Genomic DNA, 25,076 nt, shown 5'->3' on the forward strand with positions numbered 1-25,076 from the left:
TCTGATGCCGAGCCGAAGCTGGACGGTACTGCTGCCATCTCAGCTCACTGCAACCTCCCTGCCCGATTCTCCTGCCTCAGCCTGCCGAGTGCCTGCGATTGCAGGCGCGCGCCGCCACGCCTGACTGGTTTTCGTATTTTTTTGTTGGAGACGGGGTTTCGATGTGTCGGCTGGGCTGGTCTCCAGCTCCTAACCGCGAGTGATCCGCCAGCCTCGGCCTCCCGAGGTGCCGGGATTGCAGACGGAGTCTCGTTAACTCAGTGCTCAATGGCGCCCAGGCTGGAGTGCAGTGGCGTGATCTCGGCTCACTACAACCACCTCCCAGCCGCCTGCCTTGGCCTCCCTAAGTGCCGAGATTGCAGCCTCTGCCTGGCAGCCACCCCGTCTGGGAAGTGAGGAGCGTCTCCGCCTGACCACCCATCGTCTGGGATGTGAGGAGCCCCTCTGCCTGGCTGCCCAGTCTGGAAAGTGAGGAGCGCCTCTGCCCGGCCACCATCCCATCTAGGAAGTGAGGAGCGCCTCTTCCCGGCCGCCATCACATCTGGGAAGTGAGGAGCGTCTCTGCCCGGCCGCCCATCGTCTGAGATGTGGGGAGCACCTCTGCCCTGCCGCCCCGTCCGGGATGTGAGGAGCGTCTCTGCCCGGCCGCCCTGTCTGAGAAGTGAGGAGACCCTCTGCCTGGCAACCACCCCGTCTGAGAAGTGAGGAGCCCCTCCACCCGGCAGCCACCCCGTCTGAGAAGTGAGGAGTGTCCTCCCTCCTCGTCCGGGAGGGAGGTGGGGGGGTCAGCCCCCCTCCCGGCCAGCCGCCCCGTCCGGGAGGTGAGGGGCGCCTCTGCCCGGCTGCCCCTACCGGGAAGTGAGGAGCCCCTCTGCCCGGCCAGCCGCCTCGTCCGGGAGGGAGGTGGGGGGGTCAGCCCACCGCCTGGCCAGCTGCCCCGTCCGGGAGGCGAGGGGTGCCTCTGCCTGGCCGCCCCTACTGGGAAGTGAGGAGCCCCTCTGCCCGGCCAGCCGCCCCGTCCGGGAGGGAGGTGGGGGGGTCAGCCCCCCGCCCGGCCAGCCGCCCTGTCCAGGAGGTGGGGGGCGCCTCTGCCCGGCCACCCCTACTGGGAAGTGAGGAGCCCCTCTGCCCGGCCAGCCGCTCTGTCCGGGAGGGAGGTGGGGGGGTCAGCCCCCCGCCCGGCCAGCCGCCCCGTCCGGGAGGGAGGTGGGGGGGTTAGCCCCCCGCCTGGCCAGCCGCCCCGTCCGGGAGGTGAGGGGCGCCTCTGCCCGGCCGCCCCTACTGGGAAGTGAGGAGCCCCTCTGCCCGGCCAGCCGCTCTGTCCAGGAGGGAGGTGGGGGGGTCAGCCCCCCGCCCGGCCAGCCGCCCCGTCCGGGAGGGAGGTGGGGGGGTCAGCCCCCCGCCCGGCCAGCCGCCCCGTCCGGGAGGGAGGTGGGGGGGTCAGCCCCCCGCCCGGCCAGCCGCCCCGTCCGGGAGGGAGGTGGGGGGGTCAGCCCCCCGCCCGGCCAGCCGCCCCGTCCGGGAGGGAGGTGGGGGGGTCAGCCCCCCGCCCGGCCAGCCGCCCCGTCCGGGAGGGAGGTGGGGGGGTCAGCCCCCCGCCCGGCCAGCCGCCCCGTCCGGGAGGGAGGTGGGGGGGTCAGCCCCCCGCCCGGCCAGCCGCCCCGTCCGGGAGGGAGGTGGGGGGGTCAGCCCCCCGCCCGGCCAGCTGCCCCGTCCGGGAGGGAGGTGGGGGGGTCAGCCCCCCGCCCGGCCAGCCGGCCTGTCCGGGAGGTGAGGGGCACCTCTGCCCGGCCGCCCCTACTGGGAAGTGAGGAGCCCCTCTGCCCGGCCAGCCGCCCCGTCTGGGAGGGAGGTGGGGGGGGTCAGCCCTCCGCCGGGCCAGCCGCCCCGTCGGGGAAGTGAGGGGCGCCTCTGCCCGGCCGCCCCTACTGGGAAGTGAGGAGCCCCTCTGCCTGGCCAGCCGCCCTGTCCGGGAGGGAGGTGGGGGGTCAGCCCCCCGCCCGGCCAGCCGCCCCGTCCGGGAGGGAGGTGGGGGGGGTCAGCCCCCCGCCCGGCCAGCCGCCCCATCCGGGAGGTGTACTCAACAGCTCATTGAGAACGGGCCATGAGGACAATGGCGGTTTTGTGGAATAGAAAGGGGGGAAAGGTGGGGAAAAGATTGAGAAATCGGATGGTTGCCGTGTCTGTGTAGAAAGAGGTAGACATGGGAGACTTTTCATTTTGTTCTGTACTAAGAAAAATTCTTCTGCCTTGGGATCCTGTTGATCTGTGACCTTACCCCCAACCCTGTGCTCTCTGAAACATGTGCTGTATCCACTCAGGGTTGAATGGATTAAGGGCGGTGCAAGATGTGCTTTGTTAAACAGGTGCTTGAAGGCAGCATGTTCGTTAAGAGTCATCACCACTCCCTAATCTCAAGTACCCAGGGACACAAACACTGCGGAAGGCCGCAGGGTCCTCTGCCTAGGAAAACCAGAGAACTTTGTTCACTTGTTTATCTGCTGACCTTCCCTCCACTATTGTCCTGTGACCCTGCCAAATCCCCCTCTGCGAGAAACACCCAAGAATGATCAATAAAAAAGAAAAAAAAAAAAAAAGAAAAACAGTTTCGCTGGGTATGGAATTATAAGTTGACAGTTATTTCTCCTTAGCAAATTGAAAACTGCTCTATTGTCTTCTGCTCCCTATTACTGCTGGGAAGACTGTTATCACATTGATTTCCACTGCAGATTTTGTGCCTGTCCTCTCTGGTAGATATTAAGATTTCTTTCTTTTTTTTTTTTCCTCAGAGTCTAACTGTCACCTGGCTGGAATGCAGTGGCAATCTCGGCTCACTGCAACCTCTGCCTCCCAGGTTCAAGCGATTCTCCTGCCTCAGCCTCCCGAGTAGCTGGGACTACAGGTGCATGCCACCACACCCAGCTAATTTTCATATTTTTAGTAGAGATGGGGTTTCACCATGTTGGCCAGGATGTTCTCAATCTCTTGACCTTGTGATCCGCCCACCTCGGCCTCCCAAAATGCTGGGTTACAGGCATGGGCCACTGCACCTGGCGTAAGATTTCTTTTTCTTGTTTTGAGACAGTGTCTTACTCTGTCACCCAGGCTGGAGTGCAGTGGCATGATCGTGGCTCACTGTAGACTCGACCTTCCTCGGCTCAGGTGATCTTCCTACCTCAGTCTCCTGAGTAGCTGAGACCAAAGGTGCATGCCACCACGCCTGGCTAATTTTTTATTTTTTGTAGAGACAAGGTTTCACTATGTTGCCCAGGCTGGTTTTGAAATCCTGGCCCTGTGTGTGTGTGTGTGTATGTGTATGTGTGTGTGTGACAAGGTCTTGCTCTGTCACCCACACTTAAATGCAGTGGCAAGATCATGGTTCACTGCAGCCTCTCCCTCCTGGGCTCAAAGTATCTTCTCGTCTCACCCTCTCATGTAGCTAAGACTACAGGTGCATGCCACCATGTCCAGATGATTTTTTTCTTATTTCTTGTAGAGACAGGGTCTCACTCTGTTGCCCAGGCTAGTCTCTAACTCCTGGGCTCAAGTGATCCTCCCACCTCGTCCTCTCAAAGTGCTGGGATTACAGGTGTGAGCTACCGCACCCGGGCTCATTCAGATTTTTTAAAAGCCTAAATGTTGGTCCTTTGGCAGTACCATTTTTAACAGTAAGGGCTGGCCGGGTGCGGTGGCTCATGCCTGTAATCCCAGCACTTTGGGAGGCCGAGGTGGGCGGATCACGAGGTCAGGAGATCGAGACCATCCTGGCTAACATGGTGAAACCCCCATCTCTACTAAAAATACAAAAAGAAAATTAGCTGGGCATGGTGGCAGTCACCTGTAGTCCCAGCTACTCGGGAGGCTGAGGCAGGAGAATGGCGTGAACCCGGGAGGCGGAGCCTGCAGTGAGCCGAGATCACGCCACTGCACTCCAGCCTGGGCGACAGAGTGAGACTCCATCTCAAACAAACAAACAAACAAACAAAAACAGTAAGGGCTAAAAAACATCCCGGAAAGCTAAGCTTGGTGCCTCACACCTGTAATCCCAGCACTTTTGGAGACCAAGGGAGGAGAATCACTTGAGCCCAGGAGTTCAGGGCCAGCCCGGGCAACAAGGCAAAACCTCATCTCTACAAAAAATCAATCAATAAATTAGCTGGGTGTGGTGGCATGCGCTTGTGGTCTCAGCTACTCGGGAGGCTGAGGTGAGAAGATTGCTTGAGCCTGGGAGGTTGAGGCCACAGTGAGCCATAATCATACAACTGCACTCCAGCCTGACAGAGCAAGAGACCCTGTCTGAAAGAAAAAAAAAAAAAAAAGGCTGGGTGTGGTGGTTTATCTGGTTAACATGAGACCCCAATCTCTACAAAAAAAAAAGAAAAGAAAAGAAAAAAAGCTAGCGTGTATGTCTGTAGTCCTGTCTACTCGGGAGGCTGAGGCAAGATAATCCCTTGAGCCCAGGAGTTCAAGGCTGTAGTGAGTTATGATTGCACCATTGCACCCAAGCCTGGATGACAGAGTGAGATCCTGTTTCTTCTTTTTGAGATAGAGTCTGGCTCTGTCGCCCAGACTGCAGTGCAATGGTGCAATCTTGGCTCACTGCAAAACCTTCACCTTCTGGGTTCAAATGATTCTTGTGCCTCAATCTCCCAAGTAACTGGGACTACAGGCACGTACCACTACGCCCAGCTAATTTTGTTTATTTGTTTATTTTTCTGAGACAGAGTTTTGCTCTCGTTGCCCAAGCTGGAGTGCAATGGCGTGATCTCGGCTCACCGCAACCTCTGCCTCTTGGGTTCAAGTGATTCTCCTGCCTCAGCCTCCCGAGTAGCTGGGATTACGGGTGCCCGCCACCACACCCAGCTAGTTTTGTATTTTTAGTAGAGATGGGGTTTCTCCATGTTGGTCAGGCTGGTCTCAAACTCCCAGCCTCAGGTGATCCACCCGCTTCAGCCTCCCAAAGTGCTGGGATTACAGGTGTGAGCCACTGAGCCCGGCCGGGGAATTTTGTTTATTTTTAGTAGAGACAGGGTTTCACCATGTTGGCCAAGCTGGTCTCAAACTCCCAACCTCAGGTGATCCACCCGCCTCGGTCTCCCAAAGTGCTGAGATTACAGGCAGATAACAGTGGAGTGAGATCCTGTTTCTAATAAAAAAGAAAACGAAAAAAAATCAGCCAGGCGCGGTGGCTCATGTCTGTAATCCCAGCACTTTGGGAGGCCAAGGCGGGCGGATCACAAGGTCAGGAGTTCGAGACAGCCTGGCCAATATGGTGAAACCCAGGCCGGGCGCAGTGGCTCACACCTGTAATCCCAGCACTTTGGGAGGCCGAGGCAGGCAGATCACCGGAGGTCGGGAGTTCGAGACTAGCCTGGCAATATGGAGAAACCCTGTCTCTACTAAAAATACAAAATTAGCCGGGCGTGGCGGCACATGCCTGTAATTCCAGCTACACAGGAGGCTGAGGCAGGAGAATCACTTGAACCTGAGAGGTGGAGGTTGCGGTGACCCAAGATAGTGCCATTGCACTCCAGCCTGGACAACAAGAGTGAAACTGTGTCTCAAAAAACAACCAAACAAACATGGTGAAACCCTGTCTCTACTAAAAGTACAAAAATTAGCCAGGCATGGTGGCATGCACCTGTAGTCCCAGCTACTCAGGAGGCTGAGGCAGAAGAATCGCTTGAACTCGGGACACGGGTTGCAGTGAGCCAAGATCATGCCACTGCACTCCAGCCTGGGAGACAGAGTGAGACCCTGTCTCAAAAAAAAAAAAATTAATAAAAATTAATTCTGGGCCGGGCTCAGTGGCCTCACGCCTGTAATCCCAGCACTTTAGAAGGCCGAGGTGGGCGGATCACTAGGTCAGGAGTTCAAGACCAGCCTGGCCAACACCAACATGGTGAAACCCCATCTCTAATAAAAATACAAAAAGTTAGCCGGCGTGGTGGTGTGCGCCCGTAATCCTAGCTACTCAGGAGGCTGAGGCAGGAGAAGTGTTTGAACCGGGACCCAGGAGGCAGAGGTTGTGGTGGGCCAAGATCGCACCACTGCATTCCAACCTGGGATACAGAGCGAGACGCTGTCTCAATAAATAAATAAATAAAATTTAATTAAAAAAAAAACTCCTAAGACTGGGCACGGTGGCTCAGCATGTAATTCCAGCACTTTGGGGCGGGTGGATCACCTAAGGTCAGGAGTTAAAGACCAGCCGGGCCACCATAGTGAAACCTCGTCTCTACTAAAAATATAAAACTTAGCTGGGCATGGTGTCACGTGCCTGTAGTCCCAGCTACTCAGGAGGCTGAGGCAGGAGAATCGCTTGAACCTGGGAGGCGGCAGTTGCAGTGAGCTGAGATCGCGCCACTGCACTCCAGCTTGGGTAACAAAGTGAGACTGAGTGTTAAAAAAAAAAAAAAAAAAAAAGGCAGGGCTTGGTGTCTCTTGCCTGTAATCCCAGCACTTTGGGAGGCTGAGGCAGGTGGATCACCTGAGGTTGGGAGTTTGAGATGAGCCTGACCAACATGGAGAAACCCATCTCTACTAAAAATACAAAATTAGCCAGGCGTGGTGGCACATGCCTGTAATCCCAGCTACTCAGGGGGCTGAGGCAGGAGAATCACTTGAACCCAGCAGGCGGAGGTTGCAGTGAGCCGAGATCGCACCACTGCACTCTAGCCTGGGTGAAGGGCGACACTCTCTCTCAAAAAAAATTTCTGGGTGCAATACATCTCTTTCCAGTTTTACTAATATATATTTTCCAATATTGAAAATAACTGACTTGGGCCGGGCGCGGTGGTTCACACCTGTAATCCCAGCACTTTGGGAGGCCAAGGTGGGCGGATCACGAGGTCAGGAGATCAAGACCATCCTGGCTAACACGGTGAAACCCCGTCTCTACTAAAAATACAAAAAGAAAATTAGCCGGGCGCGGTGGAGGGGGGGGGCGCCTGTAATCCCAGCTACTCAGGAGGCTGAGGCAGGAGAATGGCGTGAACCAGGGAGGCGGGGCTTGCAGTGAGCCGAGATCACACCACTGCACTCCAGCCTGGGCGATAGAGCAAGACTCTGTCTCAAAAAGAAAAAAAAAAAAAGAATTTATCTATTGTTACTATTGTTAGGAATTTTGCAATAATACTAAGGATTTACTAGCTTTTGAAGGTATGATATTGGTTTTATGGTTATGCTGAAAAAGTAGGAATCTTGTAGAGATGCACCCTGTTATATTTACAGATGAAGTGGTATGATTTTTAAAAATCTGTTGGGCATTAGGGCATGGGGACCTATAGATAAGGCAAGGTTGGCCTTCAGTTGATAATCCCTGAAGCTGGGTGATGGGTAATATGGGTGTTCATTATACTGTGAGGAACTGTGTAGATGCAGGTCTGGAATTTTACCCTACTTACAAGCTGTTAGTGAGCCTGCTACTATTTCTTCCATGCTGGTAGAAACAAGACTCCTGGGTCAGAGACAAAACAAAACAAAACAAAACCGTAATCACAGCAAAAGGAGAAGCCAGGACAACATGGTAAAACCCATCTCTACAAAAAATACAAAAATTAGCCAGACCTGGTGCATGCCCATAGTCTCTACTACTCCAGAGGCTGAGGTGAGAGGACTGCTTGAGCCCAGGAGGTCAAGGTTGCAGTGAGCTGAGATCCCACCACTGCATTCCAGCGTGGATGACAGAGAGAGACCTTCTCTCAAAAGAAAAAAAAAAATGCTGGGTGCGGTGACTCACGCCTGTAATCTCAGCACTTTGGGAGACCGTGGTGGGCAGATAGTTAGGGTCAGGAGTTTAAGACTAGCCTGGCCAACATGGTGAAACCCTGTCTCTACTAAAAATACAAAAATTAGCCGGGCATGGTGGCGGGCGCCTGTAATCCCAGCTACTCAGGAGGTTGAAGCAGGAGAATCACTTGAACCTGGGAGGCAGAAGTTGCAGTGAGCCGAGATCGCACCACTGCATTCCAGCCTGGGTGACAGAGGGAGACTCCATCTTAAAAAAAAAAAAAAAAAAAAAAAAAGCCAGGCTTGGTGGCACCTGCCTGTAGTCCTAGCTATTCTGATTACTGAAGTGGGAGGACTACTTTAGCCCAGGAGCTTGAGGCTGCAGTGATCTATGATTGCGCCGCTGCATTCTAGTCTGGACGATGGAGCAAGACACTGTTTCAAAAAATCCAAACAAAAAAAACCCAATATTTCCTTCAAATTTTTCCATGTCTGTACATTTGATCTAACTTGTTCTTTTTTTTTTTTTTTTTTTGAGACAGTCTCACTCTGTCACCCAAGTTGGAGTGCAGTGGCGTAATCTCCGCTCGTAGCAACCTCCGCCTCCTGGGTTCAAGCAATTCTCCTGCCTCAGCCTCCCAAGCAGCTGGGATTACAGGCGCCCACCACCACGCCCAGCTAATTTTTATATTTTTAGTAGAGATGGGGTTTCACCACGTTGGCCAGGCTGGTCTCGAACTCTTCTTGACCTTAAGTGATCCGCCCGCCTCAGCCTCCCAGTGCCGGGATTCCAAGCGTGAGCCACCACACCTGTCCTAACTCATTCTTTTTGATTGCTGCATATTATTTCATTAAATTGATGTCACGGACTGAATTGTGTCCTTCAAAATTCATATACTGAAGCCCTAACCCTCAACTGTGACTGCATTTGGAAATAGGGCCTTTAGAGAGGTAGTTAAGGTTACATGTGGACATAAGGGCAGGCCCCCAATCAGATAGGACTGTGTCTTTATAAGTAGGGGAAGGGTCACCAGAGACCCTTCTCTTTGCACACACAGAAAAACAGCCACGTTAAAGACAGAGTTAAAGGTGGCTGTCTTGCTTTGTCACCCAGGCCGGAGTGCAATGGCAGGATCACAGTTTACTGCAGCCTCGACCTCCTGGGCTCAGGCAATTTTCCTACCTCAGCTTCCTGAGTAGCTGAGACTACAGGTATGTACCACAATGCCTGGATAAATTTTTTCAATTTTTTGTATAGATGGGGTCTTACCATTGTTGCTCAGACTGGTCTCGAACTCCTGGGCTCAAGCAATCTGCAGGACTCAGCCTCCCAAAGGCTGGGATTACAGGCATGAACTACTGCTCTGGGCAAAAATTTTCTTCCTTTCCTTTTTTTTTTTTTTTTTTGAGACGTAGTCTCACTCTGTCACCCAGGCTGGAGTGCAGTGTTGCGATATCAGCTTACTGTAACCTCTGCCTCCCAGGTTCCAGTGATTCTCCTGCCTCAGCTTCTCGAGTAGCTGGGATTACGAGCATTAGCCACCACGCCCGGCTTATTTTCGTATTTTTAGTAGAGTTCGGGATTTCCCCGTTGGCCAGGCTGGTCTCAAACTCCTGACCTCAGGTGATCCACCCACCTCGGCCTCCCAAAGTGCTGAGATTACAGGTGTGAGCTACTGCGCCTGGCCTTTTTTTTTTTTTTTTTTTTTTTTTTTTTTTTATGAGACAGGGTCTCACTCTGTCGCCCATTCTGGAGTGCGGTGGTGTGATCTCAGCTCACTGCAACCTTCATCTTCCCGGTTCAATTGATCCTCCCAGCTTTTTTTTTTTTCTTTTTTTGAGATGGAGTCTCGCTCTGTTGCCCAGGTTAGAGTGCAATGGCGTGATCTCGGCTCACTGCAAACTCTACCTCGCAGGTTCAAGCGATTCTCCTGCCTCAGCCTCCTGAACAGCTGGGATTACAGGCATGTGCCACCACGCCCGGCTAATTTTTGTATTTTAGTAGAGACACGGTTTCACCATGTTGGTCAGGCTGGTCTCGAACTCCTGATCTTGTGATTCGCCTGCCTTGGCTTCCCAAAGTGCTGGGATTACAGGCATGAGCTACCACGTCTGGCCGATCCTCCCATGTTATCCTCCTGAGCAGCTGGGACTACAGGCGCATGTCACCAAACCCAGCTACTTTTAGTATTTTTGTAGAGAGGAGTCTCGCCTTGTTGCCCAGGCTGATCTCAAATTCCTGGGCTCAACTGACCTGCCCATCTCAGCCTCCTGAAGGGCTGGGATTTCAGGCTTGAGCCACTGTGCCTGTGGGAGATGTCTATTCAAGTATTTTGCCCCCTACTGGCCTACAGGAGCCTCTTTTGGAGTGCATCCACTTGGTCTTGAATTTTTGTTTTCTTCGTTTTTTTTTTTTTTTTTTTTTTGAGATGGAGTTTCGCACTTGTTGCCCAGGCTGAGTGCAATGGCGTGATCTTGGCTCACTGCAACCTCCGCCTCTTGGGTTCAAGCGATTCTCCTGCCTCAGCCTCCCGAGTAACTGGGATTACAGGCATGTGCCACCATGCCCGATTAATTGTGTATTTTTAGTAGAGACAGGGTTTCTCCATGTTGGTCAGGCTGGTCTTGAACTCCCGACCTCAGGTGACCCGCCTGCCTGGGCCTCCAAAGTGCTGGGATTACAGGCATGAGCCACCACACCTGGCCTTAGGTCTTGATTTATTTGTGGCTGGGCATAGTGGGTCACATCTGTAATCTCAGGAGTGTGGGAGGCTAAAGTGGGAGGATCGCTTGAGGCCAGGAGTTTGAGGTCAACCTAGGGTATCATAGTAAGACCTTTTCTCTACAAAAAATAAAAAATTATCTGGGCGTGGTGGCATGTGCCTGTAGTCCCAGCTACTCAGGAAACTGAGGAGGGAGGATTAATTGAGCCTGGGAGGTTAAGGCTGTGATAAGCCATGATGGTGCCACTGCACTCCAGCCTGGGTGACAGAGTGAGACCCTGTCTCAAAAAAAAAAACCAACAAAAAAAAGACATTTGCATGCTATTCTCATCCTCTCTACCAGACTATAACTTTCTTTGGAGCAGGGACCACGACTTTATCACTTAACTTTCCCAACAACATTGCAAACATAATCTGAGTGAAGCTGAATCCATCATCTTTTCCAACTCTTGTGTCCCTTAATTATGTTAATAGTACATAATCCTTTCAGTCACTATGGTACAGATCTCAAAGTCATCTCTCCACACACTTGTGGCCTGGGCGCAGTCTGCTGCTCAACAGTCACCCCCCCTTTTTTTTCTTTCTTGCTTTTCTCACTGTTGAGTTAAATCTTTCATTCTCTCTCGGGATCTAATTAGCATGCTAGTTTCTATTTTCCCAGCTGTTTCAACCCTTTCACTTCCAGAGGAAGCTTTCTAAATTACAGTATTGGCCCAGCGTGGTGGCTCACGCCTGTAATCCCAACACTTTGGGAGGCCAAAGTGTGTGGACCACTTGAGGCCAAGAGTTCGAGGCCAGCCTGGCCAACATGGTGAAACCATCCCTAGTAAAAATACAAAAATGAGCTGGGCATGGTTAGTGCACACCTGTAATTCCAGCTACTTGGGAGGCTGAGGCAGGAGAATCGCTTGAACGTGGGAGGTAGAGGTTGCAGTGAGCCGCAACCACGCCACTGCACTCCAGCCTGGGTGACTGAGTAGAGACTCTGTCTCAACAACAACAAAAAAGTGCAGTATTTTACTCTCCTAATAATTTTTTAAATGTCTTACCAAAAAAAGTAAAAATTCCTTAGTATGGCACTCCCCAACAGTTTTTCAGTTCTATTTCCTGTAAAGCTTGCACACACATCCAACCCTGTGGTCACACTGAACTACTGAATATTCCTAGGATTTGCCCCTTGTTCCACTCGTACGTCTTTGTTCACGTTCCTTTCATTTTGCCATTCAGGAGTAACCACTCCTTTCTCTGAACTCTTGGAGTACCTAATACCTCCTTTCCAGCATTTACCACTTTCCATTTCCTTCACACAATGTTGTCATCTTCTCTACTAGGCTCTAAGTCCCTTGAGGCAGGGCCTTTGTAGCCTCCACACCAGCTTAGCAACGGATACACAGAGCACTCAGATGTCCGTGCAGGGATCTCTCTATTCTTCACACAACACAGCACCATGCCCTGTTCAGATGCACTAATTATTTGAATGAATAAATGATGTTCCACCCCCACACCCCGGTCTTCTAGCCAATGTAGAGAGAAAGAAAAGAGATACATGTTGAACCGTTTGCACACAAAAGTGACGGGATATGGCACTAATTCTTCATACAGCCTCATAGGTCACATCTTTTTTTTTTTTTAAGTTTCATTCTTGTCGCCCAGGCTGGAGTTCAATGACACGATCTCGGCTCACTGCAACATCCGCCTCCCGGGTTCAAGTGATTCTCCTGCCTCAGCCTCCCAAAGTAGCTAGGATTATATGCGCCCGCCACCACGCCCTCCTAATTTTTTTGCATTTTTAGTTGAGACGGGGTTTCACCATGTTGGCCAGGCTGGTTTTGAACTCCTGACCTCAGGTGAGCCACCCGCCTTGGCCTCCCAAAGTGCTGGGATTACAGGCGTGAGCCACCACGCCTGGCCTAAAGGCCACATCTTAAAACCATACTCTGTAAAATCCTGACCCAGCTTCAGAGCTACGCCACTGCGTTGTTTCCTTTTGAAGCTGAATTCCACTGAACCTATATTGAACCTTATCTAGAGGACTACAGCGTGTAATTGGGACAATCCCCTTTCTCATTCCTAAGAGGTGATGTGGCCGGGCGGGACCTCCAGATTTCCAGCAACTATGACTGGCACTCTCCCCGCGACCAGCAAGTGCCACCTTGTCCTTTGCCTAACGTTGTACAGTTTACGAAATCAACGAACCAACACGTTGATTTCATCTTCCCTGCAAACTGGGGAGACAAGACAAAAATGCTCACCTCCCTAAAAAAACAGATTAGACGGGAGATGGGGAAGAGAAGAGGCGTGGCTACGAGCTGTGGCGGGGAAGGCGGGTAGAATCCCGGAGCCCGAGCTGGAAACCGTTCCCCGCTCAGCCATGACCCGGGCTGTTTATTCGCATCAGGAGGCGCGGGTGGCTCGCAGAGGGCGAGAAGACCTTTCCCGCTTTCACACTGCAGGCAGCTAAGTCGCCGAGAAAGGCAGCAACTTGACGCCCGACCCCGCCACCCAAACCCGCTCGCTCTGCGACCCCAGAGCAGCCGGCGCCAACCCGTCCCCTTCGCGACTCCGCCGGAAGTCCCGCCTGCACCGCCGCCGCGCCCCATTGGGCCGGGTGCTGGGGCATCCCGGGCGCTGGGTGCCCCGAGCGGCTACGACGAGTCCCAGGTGGGGCCGGGCTCGAGGCCCGCGGGGGAGCGGAGCCGTGCGCCGCGGGCGGGCTCCGTGACGCCGGGTGGGGAACGCCGGGCCGGCGGCGGGACTTCCGCCACGGGACTCGGAAGGGGCCGCGCCGCCGCTGCTGGGAGTTGTAGTCCGGCCGTGGTTGGGGGAGCCGCGGCTCATGCGCGGTGCACAGAGGCTTGTTTCACATCTGTAACAACAGGTGAATTGGGCTTTTTATTCTCCCCTTTCGTGCCCTCTTGAGGAGCCTGCCGCGGCCGGGGGTGGTCGTCGTGAGGAGGGGGCCGGGTCCGACCGCCAGCCTGGCGGAGAGTGGGGCGGAGACGCCGGCGGGCCCGAGGAGCAGGCCGGGCATCCTAGGCCTGCCCGGGAAGCCGGCCCGGCCGATCCGTGGGCAGCCAGGCCTCGGCCTGCCGTTGCCATGGAGCCCGGGCGGGGGCGGGGGCCAGACCGGTCCGCCGGGGCGGGCCTCGCAGCCAGGGGCTCCGCGGAGGCCGTGGGAGAGGCCGCTTCATTGGCGCAACGACGCCTTCGCCTCAGGGGATGCGCCGTTTCCCCAGGCAGGGCCTGGAGGAAGCCTCCTGAGTGCCCCGAGACCTTTGTCTACTTCTCCTCCTTCCCGGTGCTGCCCGGACCGTTCGTCCAGAGGGAGGCCCGGTGCCTTCTGGCCCCCCTAGTTTGCCCCCTTTTGCACCGACCTTGTCACTGGGGGAGGCCAAGGGGTGAGGTATTCTTTGTTTGCTGGTGGTAACTTGTCCCATTTAGCAGGGGAAGACCAAATGCATGTTGGGTCCTTTGTTTGCAGTGAACTGGAGTCCCAGGGGTCCTCAGAAACCCTAAGCCAGGGATATGGCATATCTAGTCGTTGTGTAGCAACATTGGTCACTTGAATTGTGATTTTTCAAGGCAGAGGCTGTTTCACTTTACAACCCCACTCCATGAGGGTTTGCCATACACTAGCAGGTAGACTGCAGAAGGCCACTTACAGGCTTTCAACCTGGTTTTAGTTGCAGCTTATGGGCCAGAGTGAAATGAGACGTTGTCTGGTGATTTCCCTTGAAGTTTCTTGCAAGGTGGTAACCCCACTGTCATTGTGGGTTTTAACTACATCTTGTAATTTACACTTAAATCTTAGAGATTTAAGGCGATGTGCAGAATCTACATCCTTTGCTGCGTTTTCTACCGGTGTTGGCTCTTTATCCCTAAAAGGTAGTTGCTCTTCAAGTGTTTTAATTTATGTAGCTGTGATACAAAGTTTTATTGGGGCCGGGAGCGGTGTCTCACGCCTGTAATCCCAGCACTTTGGGAGGCCGAGGCGGGTGGATCACCTGAGGTCAGAAGTTTGAGACCAGCCTGGCCAACATGGCTAGACCTCGTTTCTACTAAAAATACAAAAATTAGCCGGGCATGGTGGCGTGCGCCTGTAACCCTAGCTACTTGGGAGGCTGAGGCAAGAGAATTGCTTGAACCCAGGAGGCCGAGGTTGCAGTGAGCCAAGATCGCGCCATTGCACCCCAGCCTGGGCAACAAGAGCGAAACTCCTTCTCAAAACAAAACAAAACAAAAACCACACACAAGTTTTATTAGCTGTTGGACCTTTCTTGCCCCTTTCAGCCTTTGAAGATAACAGTATAATATGTCTCAAGGAATGAACCGTAGTACATTTAGGCAACAGCATAATATCCTGGAAATAAGAAAATTAGCCTAGTATAAGCATGGAGGGTTTTGGAGTCAGCATGCTTCAATGCTGATTTCCATCTGCCCTGAGGCAGCTATGGGATCTTGGGCAGGTTGTATAACCTGTGCTTCAGTTTTCTTCTCTGGAAAGATAATTCCTACCTCACTGGATAGTTGCCTGGATTAAATGGGGTAAAGTCTATGGAAGTATGTTGTGAACTGTAAAAATGGTATTCAACTTTGAGTTATTGTTATTTTCCCAATCTTGAAGAGTATTATAGCTTCTTTATGTTAGATTATCATAATTATTATGGGATTAGAACTCAAAGTGGAAGTAGGTTTTGCTCTGGGCTTCCAGAAAATGCTTTTCAGGCTTACAAGGCTTTCTTTACCTTGACATCTTCTTAGATGATGTCAGAAGACTTCAGCACTTCTACAGGTGCTGGTGTAGGACAGCTCACAATTTAATGGGCCTAGAATGGGTCATGGTAAGTCCTGATTTGTAAGGCCATTTTGTCCAGTATGTGCCCTTCATGCCACTAACAAAATTTGTCCTTGTTAGAGCTAGTAAATGATGGTTGGAGCAACTTTCTTTCCCTATGGGGCCTCCACTGTATTGACTCAGCGTTGTACTTCTCAGGAGGAGGCCCAGCCTCGTGATGAGGAATAGCAAGGAGAGAATTCAGCTCCAGTTCAAAAGCCTACAAAATCTGAGACTGTCATTGCTTTTATAAGGTAAGTTGATTTAGCCGTGCACAGATCAGTGGTGGATCTGATGCTCAGCTGTACTGTAAAACAAGAGGTATGTGTTAAACCTATTTCTGACCATTTTGGAAGAAGGATATCATTTATTTTATTTTGTTTTATTTTTGAGACAGAGTCTCGCTTTGTCCCCCAGGCTGGAGTGCAGTGGCGCAATCTTGGCTTGCTGCAACCTCTGCCTCCCAGGTTCAAGCAATTCTCCTGTCTCAGCCTCCCAAGTAGCTGAGATTACAGGCGCCTGCCACCATGCCCAGCTGATTGTTTTGTATTTTTAGTAGAGACTGGGTTTCACCATGTTGGCCAGGCTGGTCTCAAACCCCTGACGTCAGGTGATCAGCCTGCCTCAGCCTCCCAAAGTGCTGGGATTACAGGCATGAGCCACTGTGCCCAGCCAGAAGGGTATCATTTTTAGTCATTGTGGAGTCTCTGTCCTGGAACCATCCCCTAGTGACTCTACCTGGAGTTAAATTGTATTTCATTATGCAGGAAATCTTGATATGATAGCATTTTACTTATCTGTAAATTACGTAAGAGACACATTGAGCTACAAGGTTTTTTTGTTTTTGAGACAGTCTTGCCCTGTCGCCCAGGCTGGAGTGCAGTGGTGCAATCTTGGCTCACTGCAACCTCCACCTCCTTAGTTCAAGCAATTCCCCTGCCTCAGCCTCATGCCACCAAGCCCGGCTAATTTTTTTGTATATATATATATATTTTTAGATGGAGTCTCACTCTGTTGCCCAGGTTGGAGTGCAGTGGTGGGATCTTGGCTCACTGCAACCTCTGCCTCCTGGGTTCAAGCGATTCTCCTGCCTCAGCCTCCTGAGTAGCTGGGATTACAGGTGCGCACCACCACGCCTGGCTTATTTTTGTATTTTTAGTAGAGATGGGGTTTCACCATTTTGGTCAGGCTAACCTCAAACTCCTGACCTTGTGATCTGCCTGCCTCTGCCTCCGAAAGTGCTGGGATTACAGGTGTGAGCCACCGTGCCTGGCCAATTTTTTTCTGAGACGGAGTCTCACTCTGTCACCCAGGCTGGAGTACAGTGGTGCAATCTTGGCTCACTGCAACCTCCGCCTCCTGGGTTCAAGCGATTCTTCTGTCTCAGCCTCCTGAGTAGCTGGGACTACAGGCGTGCACCACCAGGCCTGGCTAATTTTTTGTATTTTTAGTGAAGATGGGGTTTTACCATGTTGGCCATGCTGGTCTCGAACTCCTGACTTTGTGATCCACCTGCCTCGGCCTCCCAAAGTGCTGGGATTACAGGAGTGAGCCACTGTGCTCAGGCGTGCCTGGCCAGTTTTTTTTGTATTTTTAGTAGAGACAGGATTTCACCATCTTGGCCAGAATGGTCTCGAACTCCTGACCTCAGGCAATCTGCCTGCCTCAGCCTCCCAAAGTGATGGGATTACAGGCGTGAGCCACCAAGCCTGGCCCACTACAAAGATTTTTAAACGTTACTGCATTATGGCCGGTCGTGGTGGCTGATGCCCGTAATCCCAGCACTTTGGGAGGCTGAGGCGGGCGGATCACAAGGTCAGGAGTTCGAGTCCAGCCTGGCCAACATGGTGAAACACTGTCTCTACCAAAAATACAAAAATTAGCCAGGCGTGGTGGCGGGTGCCTGTAATCCCAGCTACTAGGGAGACTGAGACAGGAGAATCATTTGAATCCGGGAGGTGGAGGTTGTAGTGAGCAGAGATCATGCCATTGCACTCCAGCCTGGGCAACAAGAGCAAGACTCTGTCTCAAAACAAAACACCATTACTGACTGCGTTACAAGGAAGACTGCTTTCTTTTGGATCTCTATGAAATGTTCTAGAGCTCTGTAAATTCTATCTCTAAAAGATCCTATCTTGATTCTCATAGTATCGTTTTTTTAGATTAGTACAGGAAAAAGAGTGGTACATGAGCCTAAATTGACATATTGGGCTAGAGGTTTAGGGACTTTTAAAAAGCAAAACTGGCCGGGCACAGTGGCTCATGCCTGTAATCCCAGCACTTTGGGAGGCCGAGGCAGGCAGATCATGAGGCCAAGAGATCGAGACCATCCTGGCCAACATGGTGAAAGCCCATCTCTACTAAAAATCCAAAAAAATTTAGCCGTGCATGGTGGCGTGTGCCTGTAGTCCCAGCTACTTGGAAGGCTGAGACAGGAGAATAGCTTGAACCCGGGAGGTGGAGGTTGCAGTAAGCTGATATTACGCCATTGCCCTCCAACCTGGTGACAGAGCGAGACTCTGTCTCAAAAAAAAAAAAAAAAAAAAAGCAAAATCAAGAGTCTATTTGCAAGCAAATTAACTTACAAATTTTTTTTTTAGAGGCAGGGTCTCACTGTGTTGCCTAGGCTGGTCTTGAACTCCTGGCCTCAAGTGATCCTTCACCTGGGCGTCCCAAAGTGCTGGGACTACAGGCATGAGCCACCCCACCTAGCCATTAAATTTTGCTTTTTTTTTAAAAATTTTTTTGAGACAGAGTTTCGCTCTTGTTGCCCAGACTGCAGTGCAGTGGCGCAATCTCATCTCACTGGAACGTCCACCTCCTGGGTTCAAGTGATTCTCCTGCCTCAGCCTCCCACGTAGTTGGGATTACAGGCATGCACCACCACGTCCAGCTAATTTTGTATTTTTAGTAGAGACAGGGTTTCTGCATGTTGGTCAGGCTGGTCTCAAACTCCCGACCTCAGGTGATCTGCTTGCCTCGGCCTCCCAAAATGCTGGGATTACAGGCATGAGCCACTGCACCCAGCTTGCTTTTTGTTTTTTTTTTTTTAAGAGAGACAGGGTCTTGCTTTGTCACCCAGACTGGAGTGCAGTGGCATGATCACACCTCACTGTAAACCTCAAAATCCTGGGCGAAGTGATCCTCCTGCCTCAGCCTCCTGAGTAGCTAAGACTGCAAGCATGTACCACCACACCTGGCTAATTCTGAAAATTTTTTTTAGAGATGCGGTCTCACTATGTTGCCCAGGCTGGTCTTGAACTCCTGGTCTCAAGTGCTCCTCTCATCTCAGCCTCCCAAAGCGCTGGGATTACAGGTGTGAACCACTGTGCCTAGCCAGTTTACCATTTCTTAGCAATAGAGTATTGTTTCTTTTTTTTTTTTCTTAAATATATTTTTTATTTTTATTTTTTTGAGATGGAGTCTCGCTCTGTTGCCCAGGCTGGAGTGCAGAGGTGTGATCTTGGCTCACTGCAACCTCCGCTTCCCGGGTTCAAGCGATTCTCCTGCCTCAGTCCCCTGAGTAGCTGGGATTACAGGCATGCGCCACCACAGCTGGCTAATTTTTGTATTTTTACTGGGGACGAGGTTTCCTCATGTTGGCCAGGCTGGTCTCGAACTTCTGACCTCAGGGTGATCCGCCCACCTCAGCCTCCCAAAGTGCTGGGATTACAGGCATGAGCCACTGCAACCAGCCGAGTTTTGTTTTTTGTTTTTGTTTTTTTTGAGACAGAGTCTCACTCTTGTTGCCCAGGCTGGAGTGCAATGGTGCGATCTCGGCTCACTGCAACCTCTGCTTCCCGGATTCAAGCGATTCTCCTGCCCCAGCCTCCCGAGTAGCTGAGATTACAGGCGCCTGCCACCGTGCCTGGCTAATTTTTTGTATTTTTTTAGTAGAGACGGGGTCATGTTGGTCAGGGAGTATTGTTTTTTAAGTAATATTCACTTAAAATGTTTTAGATTTTATAATATTCTGGTTTTCTTTTAAATTAGAATGTCAAATTACACACTTTTTATTTTCACTTGGATAGAAGGTGTCTATGGAATGTAACTTCTTTTTTTTTTTTTTTTTTTTTTGAGACGGAGTCTCACTCTGTCGCCTAGGCTGGAGTGCAGTGGCACAATCTTGGCTCACTGCAAGCTCTGCCTCCTGGGTTCACGCCATTCTCCTGCCTCAGCCTCCCGAGTAGCTGGGACTACAGGCCCGCACCACCATGCCTGGCTCATTTTTTTGTATTTTTTTAGTAGAGACGGGGTTTCACCGTGTTAGCGAGGATGGTCTCGATCTCCTGACCTCGTGATCCGCCCACCTCGGCCTCCCAAAGTGCTGGGATTACAGGCGTGAGCCACCGCGCCTGGCCGGAATGTAACTTCTTAAAGTAAATGTTATCATTGTTGATATTGTATTGAAGTTTTCTCTGTGATATACCATATCCTATGGGCTGAAATTTCCAGCATCCCTTGGGGAGTGGAGGCCATCAGGGCAGACCTGCTATGGACCTGAAAGATTCCGCCCCAGGTCAGCCCTCCACTCCCCACCTCCCCACAATTTGAGAATGAGAGGGAACAGGAGTCAGGAGCAGGAGTGTTGGCCCCAGTAGACTCCAAGCAATGTTGGACGTGATTCTGATTGGCTAAACACTGTGTAGATGTTTTTAAACAAAGTCCACTTAAGGTTACTGCCCTAATCAAGGAGTACTGGATTATAAAAACATCTATAAATCTGAGTTTGAGTATTTTTTAAAACAAAATTGTTAAACCAGATGTGTTGCTTTTTTTTCTTGTCATCTCTAAGTATAGTCCTCAGTTAAATATACTAATAAGCAAAATGCACCAAAACTTTTGGCTAATAGTTGTGCTTTAACTTAATATTTGTTATTTCATAGAGACTGCTATGAAAAGCTTTTTATTCTGAATCACTGTACAGTTATTCTTTGATCCTGTCAGTCAAATCTCATTTTTAGGGTCTTGACTAGGTTTTATGAAAGCCCAGTAAGCCAGTTTGCCCATAAGGCAGTCATCAGTCCTGTTTCCTGATGCCACATGACAGAAGGGGTCCGTGTAGAATTTCGTTTCTTCCTGGAAGTCCCAAGGAAACCTGCAAGTATTATGATAACTAGGAAGGAAACCTGCAAGTATTATGATGAACTGGGAAGGAAACCTGTAAGTATTATGATGAACTAGATAGAACTACATGTCTCTCATGATGAAATGCATCTCCCTCTGTTTAACAGGATATGGGGAGTTTTAGGACAGGGAAGAAAGTGCTCAATTAGAAAGAAGCAAAGACAATTACTCTAGAGTGGAGCTGGCCTTCCAGTCCTCAAGACTGGGGAGCAGCAGTTGGGGCTCATTAGTGAAGAGTTTCATTTTTTTCGTTTTCTGGACAGTGCTCTCCATGTTACTGAAGTCTTCTTTGTGGGTTGCTGGACCAGGAATATTAACCATTGCCTCTTGGCCCTCCTTGTTCTCAGGATTCCAGCTTTCCCTCCTGGCCAGAAATGTTCAGCCTGGACTCATTCAGAAAAGGTAAGACTGCAACTGTGCTTGTGACCTCATGCCCTTCCTTATTGGGATGGGCAGCTCTGAGGGCTGTGAAAGTCTCTCCCCAGTATGTAGTTCTTGCACATTTCTTTGGGTGGTTTTCCAAAGGCCTTTCCTATAGCCTTCCTTTTGCATGGTGCTTAGAATCTGTGCCAACCCTTGCCATGGCCTTTGCCATGCTTCCTCCCAGTGCCCCCTTCTGCGTACTCCCTGCTTATTAAAATCCTTTTTTTTTTTTCTGAGATGGAGCCTCACTTCTGTCGCCCAGGCTGGAGTGCAGTGGCACGATCTCGGCTCAGTGCAACCTCCTCCTCCTGGGTTGAAGCAATTCTCCTGCCTCAGCCTCTGTAGTAGCTGGGATTACAGGAACCGGCTGCCAAGCTCGGCTAATTCTTTTTTTTTTTTTAGTTGAGACGGGGTTTCACCATGTTGGCCAGGCTGGTCTCAAACTGTTGACCTCAAGTGATCCACCCACCTCGGCCTCCCAAAGTGCTGGGATTACAGGTGTGAGCCACCGTGGCTGGCCTCTAAAATCCTATTTTTCTAGGCTAGTATTTTATACCATCTCCTTCATGAACCTTTCCTAATTCTGTTGACCAAATGCAATCTTTCTCCAATCTTCCTCAGTACCATACCTGTTCGTTCTCATGGTTAGTCTATTCTGAATTAATCATTTTGTCACTAGATTGGAAGCTCCCTGTAGCCAGGGCCTGTTGTGTGCTTTTACGATGCATAGCACCTGGCCAGCATTTCACACATAGTAGGCCTCAGTAAACACTGGTGGAAGTTGGATTGAGTCTGTATTAGGCTGTTCTTGCATTGGTATAAAAAAATACCTGAGACTGGGTAATTTATAAGAAAAGAGGTTTAATTGGCTCACATTTCTGCAGGGTGTATAGGAAACATGGTGCTGGCATCTGTTTGGCTTCTGGGGAGGACTCAGGGAGCTTTCACTCAGGGGCAGAAGGTGAAGCGGGAGCGGGCATGTCACATGGCAAAAATCAGGATCCAGAGAGAGAGTTGGGGAGGTGCCACACAATTTAAACAAGATTGGCTGGGCATGATGGCTCACGCCTGTAATCCCAGCACTTTGGGAGGCCAAGGTGGACGGATTGCCTGAGCTCAGGAGTTCCAGACCAGCCTGGACAACACAGTGAAACCCTGTCTCTACTAAAATACAAAAAATTATCCAGGCGTGGCAGTCTGCGCCTATAGTCCCAGCTACTTGGGAGGCTGAGGCAGGAGAATAGCTTTAACCCGGGAGGCAGAGGTTGCAGTGAGCCGAGATTACACCACTGCACTCCAGCCTGGGCAACAGAGCAAGACTCAGTCTCAAAAAAAAAAAAAAAAAAAAAAGGGCATGTGTGGTGGTGGGCACCTGTAATCCCAGCTACTCGGGAGGCTGAGGCAGGAGAATCACTTGAACCTGGGAGACGGGTTGCAGTGAGCTGAGATCGTGCCATTGCACTCCAGCCTGGGCAACAAGAGTGAGATGCCATCTCAAAAATAAATAAATAAATAAATAAAATAAACAACAGGATCTCATGAGAGGCTGGGCACAGTGGCTCACACCTGTAATCCCAGCACTTTGGGAGGCCAAAGTGGGCGGATCACTTGAGGTCAGGCATTTGAGACCAGCCTGGCCAACATGATGAGACCCGTCTCTACTAAAAATACAGAAAATTAGCTAGGCGTGGTGGTGTGCACCTGTATTCCCAGCTACTTGGGAGGCTAAGGCACGAGAATTGCTTGAACCCAGGAGGTGGAGGTTGTAGTGAGTCAAGATTGTGCCACTGCACTCCAGCCTGGGCGACAGGGCAAGAATCCATCTCAAAAAAAAAAAAAAGATTTCATGAGAATTTCCTCACTATCACAAGGATAGTAGCAAGCCACGAGGGATCCATTCTGTGACCCTTCAACAGCAGAGATTACATTTCCTTTTTTTTTTTTGAGACAGAGTCTCACTCTGTTGTTGCCCAGGCTGGAGTGCAGTGGCACGAGCTTGGCTCACTGCAACCTCTGCCTCCCGGGTTCAAGCAATTCTCCTGCCTCAGCCTCCCGAGTAGCTGGGACTATAGGCGTGTGCCACCACACCCGGGTAATTCTTGTATTTTTAGTAGAGATGGGATTTCGCCATATTGGCCAGGCTGGTCTCTAACTCCTGAGCTCAAGTGATTTCGCCCATCTCGGCCTCCCAAAGTGTTGGGATTACAGGCGTGAGCCACCAGCAGGAGATTACATTTCAACATGAGATTTGGGTAGGGACAAATATCCACACTATATCAAAGTCATTCTTACGTTAGTGATCATAGAAACTCTGGCAAGTCTTGCCGGGCACGGTGGCTCACGCCTGTAATCCCAGCACTTTGGGAGGCCGAGGCAGGCGGATCACGAGGTCAGGAGATTGAGACCATCCTGGCCAATATGGTGAAACCCCGTCTCTACTAAAAATACAAAATAAAAAATTAGCCGGGTGCGGTGGCGGGTGCCTATAGTCCCAGCTACTCGGGAGGCTGAGGCAGGAGAATGGCGTGAACCCAGGGGGCGGAGCTTGCAGTGAGCCGAGATCGCGCCACTGTCTGGCCTGGGCGAAACAGCGAGACTCCATCTCAAAAAAAAAAAAGAAATTCTGGCAAGTCTTGAAATTAGTGCTCTACAGCACACTGAGTGAGGGGGTTGCATAGGCAATGGCAGAATTGAGCCTTGACAGGGCTCTAGGGTAGAGTTCACAATGTGTTTATAGGAGGTAAAGTAGCCTGTGGGGACTTTAGGGGCCAGATCCTGAGAGCTTTGTATTTCTTAGAACATGACTTTTTTTCTTCAAGAGACTGAAGAGTAAAGGGCCTGTAGCCCGTGTTGAAGCTGATCCTGAGGCTTCTGTCTGAGGATATTTTACAAATAAATAAGAACCATAACAGAACGTCTATAACTGCTGATTAAATAGGTCTTCCTGATTGTGTCTTCTCTCTCTCTAAGTTGTGTTCCTCGAGGCCTGGGAAACCCCTGGCCAAGTGGTGCCCTGTGTAACCCATTGAATGGGGCCAGAAGGAGGGCTGGACGTACTAGGGCTCAGAGAGCAGCCTGTCCCTGCCTCCTTGTGTATCTCCAGGCACTCCATCTGTTTTCATATTGTTTGAAAAAATTTATTTCTGTCATCCTGGGCTTTTTTTTTTTTTTTTTTTTTGGCCAGCTATATGTAAGAAGGAAAAAACTGAACTTGAGATTAGTGTGGGCAGCACATTTTTTTTTTTTTTTTTTAGCTAAAATTAGCACTTTGTGTTTACTTACTAACCAGTGGGCTTTATTGTCTACCCACTTGTAAAAGGTCGATGAAAGCAGGTTTTCTCATGGTGAGTGTCTCTGAATTAATAGTACTGATTTTGTAAAGAGATGGAAAGCCCAATAAAAATCATGATCCTCGGCTGAGCGCGGTGGCTCAGGCCTGTAATCCCAGCACTTTGGGAGGCTAAGGTGGGTGGACTACTTGACATCAGGAGTTCGAGACCAGCCTGGCCAACATGGTGAAACCCCGTCTCTACTAAAAAAAAAAAAAAAAAAAAGAAAAATCAGCCGGGCATGGTAATCCCAGCTACTTGGGAGGCTGAGGCAGCAAATCGCTTGAACCTGGGAGGCAGAGGTGGCAGTGAGCTGAGATCACACCACTGCACTCTAGGCTGGGTGACAGAGCGAGACTCTGTCTCAAAACAAAAAAAAAAAAAAAAAAGAAAAAAAACTTTTTTTTTTCTGTCTGAGCGCCGTGTCCCATGCTTGTAATCCCAGCACTTTGGGAGGCCAAGACAAGAAGATTGTTTGAGCCAGGAGTTTGAGAGCAGCCTGGACAGCATTGGGAGACCCTGTCTCTCTGTATTTTTAGCAAGCTCCACCTCCCAGATTCATGCCATTTTTCTGCCTCAGCCTCCCAAGTAGCTGGGACTACAGGCGCCAGCCACCACGCCTGGCTAATTTTTTGTATTTTTAGTGGAGATGGGGTTTCACCATGTTAGCCAGGATGGCCTCAGTCTCCTGACCTGGTGATCCACCCGCCTTGGCCTCCTAAAGTGTTGGGATTACAGGCGTGAACCACCGCGCCCGGCCGTTTTTTGTTAGTTAGTTTTGTTTTGTTTTGTTCTGTATTTTTTTAAGGAATAAAATAATTTAAAAAATATTTTTTTTTTTTTTTTTTTGGTGGAAACAGGGTCTTCCTGTGTTTCCCAGGCTGTTCTCAAACTCCTGGCTTCATGTAA

General features: G+C 50.7%; 1 protein-coding gene across 31 annotated transcripts in view; it reads left to right on the top strand.

Moving 5' to 3' along the window:
• Nucleotides 1–12,739: 12,739 nt before the first annotated feature.
• Nucleotides 12,740–25,076, top strand: part of DHX30 (DExH-box helicase 30) — a 47,604-nt gene continuing 35,267 nt past the window's right edge. For 5 of the 31 annotated variants that reach the window (XM_063805718.1, XM_063805712.1, XM_063805713.1 and 2 more), the window contains exons 1-3: nucleotides 13,220–13,332; nucleotides 15,448–15,542; nucleotides 20,763–20,817. Coding sequence is in view for 10 of the 31 variants with exons in the window: in XM_024355454.3 (XP_024211222.2) it covers nucleotides 20,790–20,817 (28 nt within the window). In the remaining 21 variants the exon portion in view is untranslated. Of the gene's footprint in view, nucleotides 13,116–13,138; nucleotides 13,333–13,564; nucleotides 13,853–14,265; nucleotides 14,340–15,447; nucleotides 15,543–20,678; nucleotides 20,818–25,076 lie in introns of those variants that run through there. The other 26 variants (XM_063805732.1, XM_063805722.1, XM_063805728.1 and 23 more) reach the window with 21 other exon arrangements.

Source organism: Pan troglodytes, chromosome 2 (assembly GCF_028858775.2).
Source record: "Pan troglodytes isolate AG18354 chromosome 2, NHGRI_mPanTro3-v2.0_pri, whole genome shotgun sequence".
NCBI lineage: Eukaryota > Metazoa > Chordata > Mammalia > Primates > Hominidae > Pan > Pan troglodytes.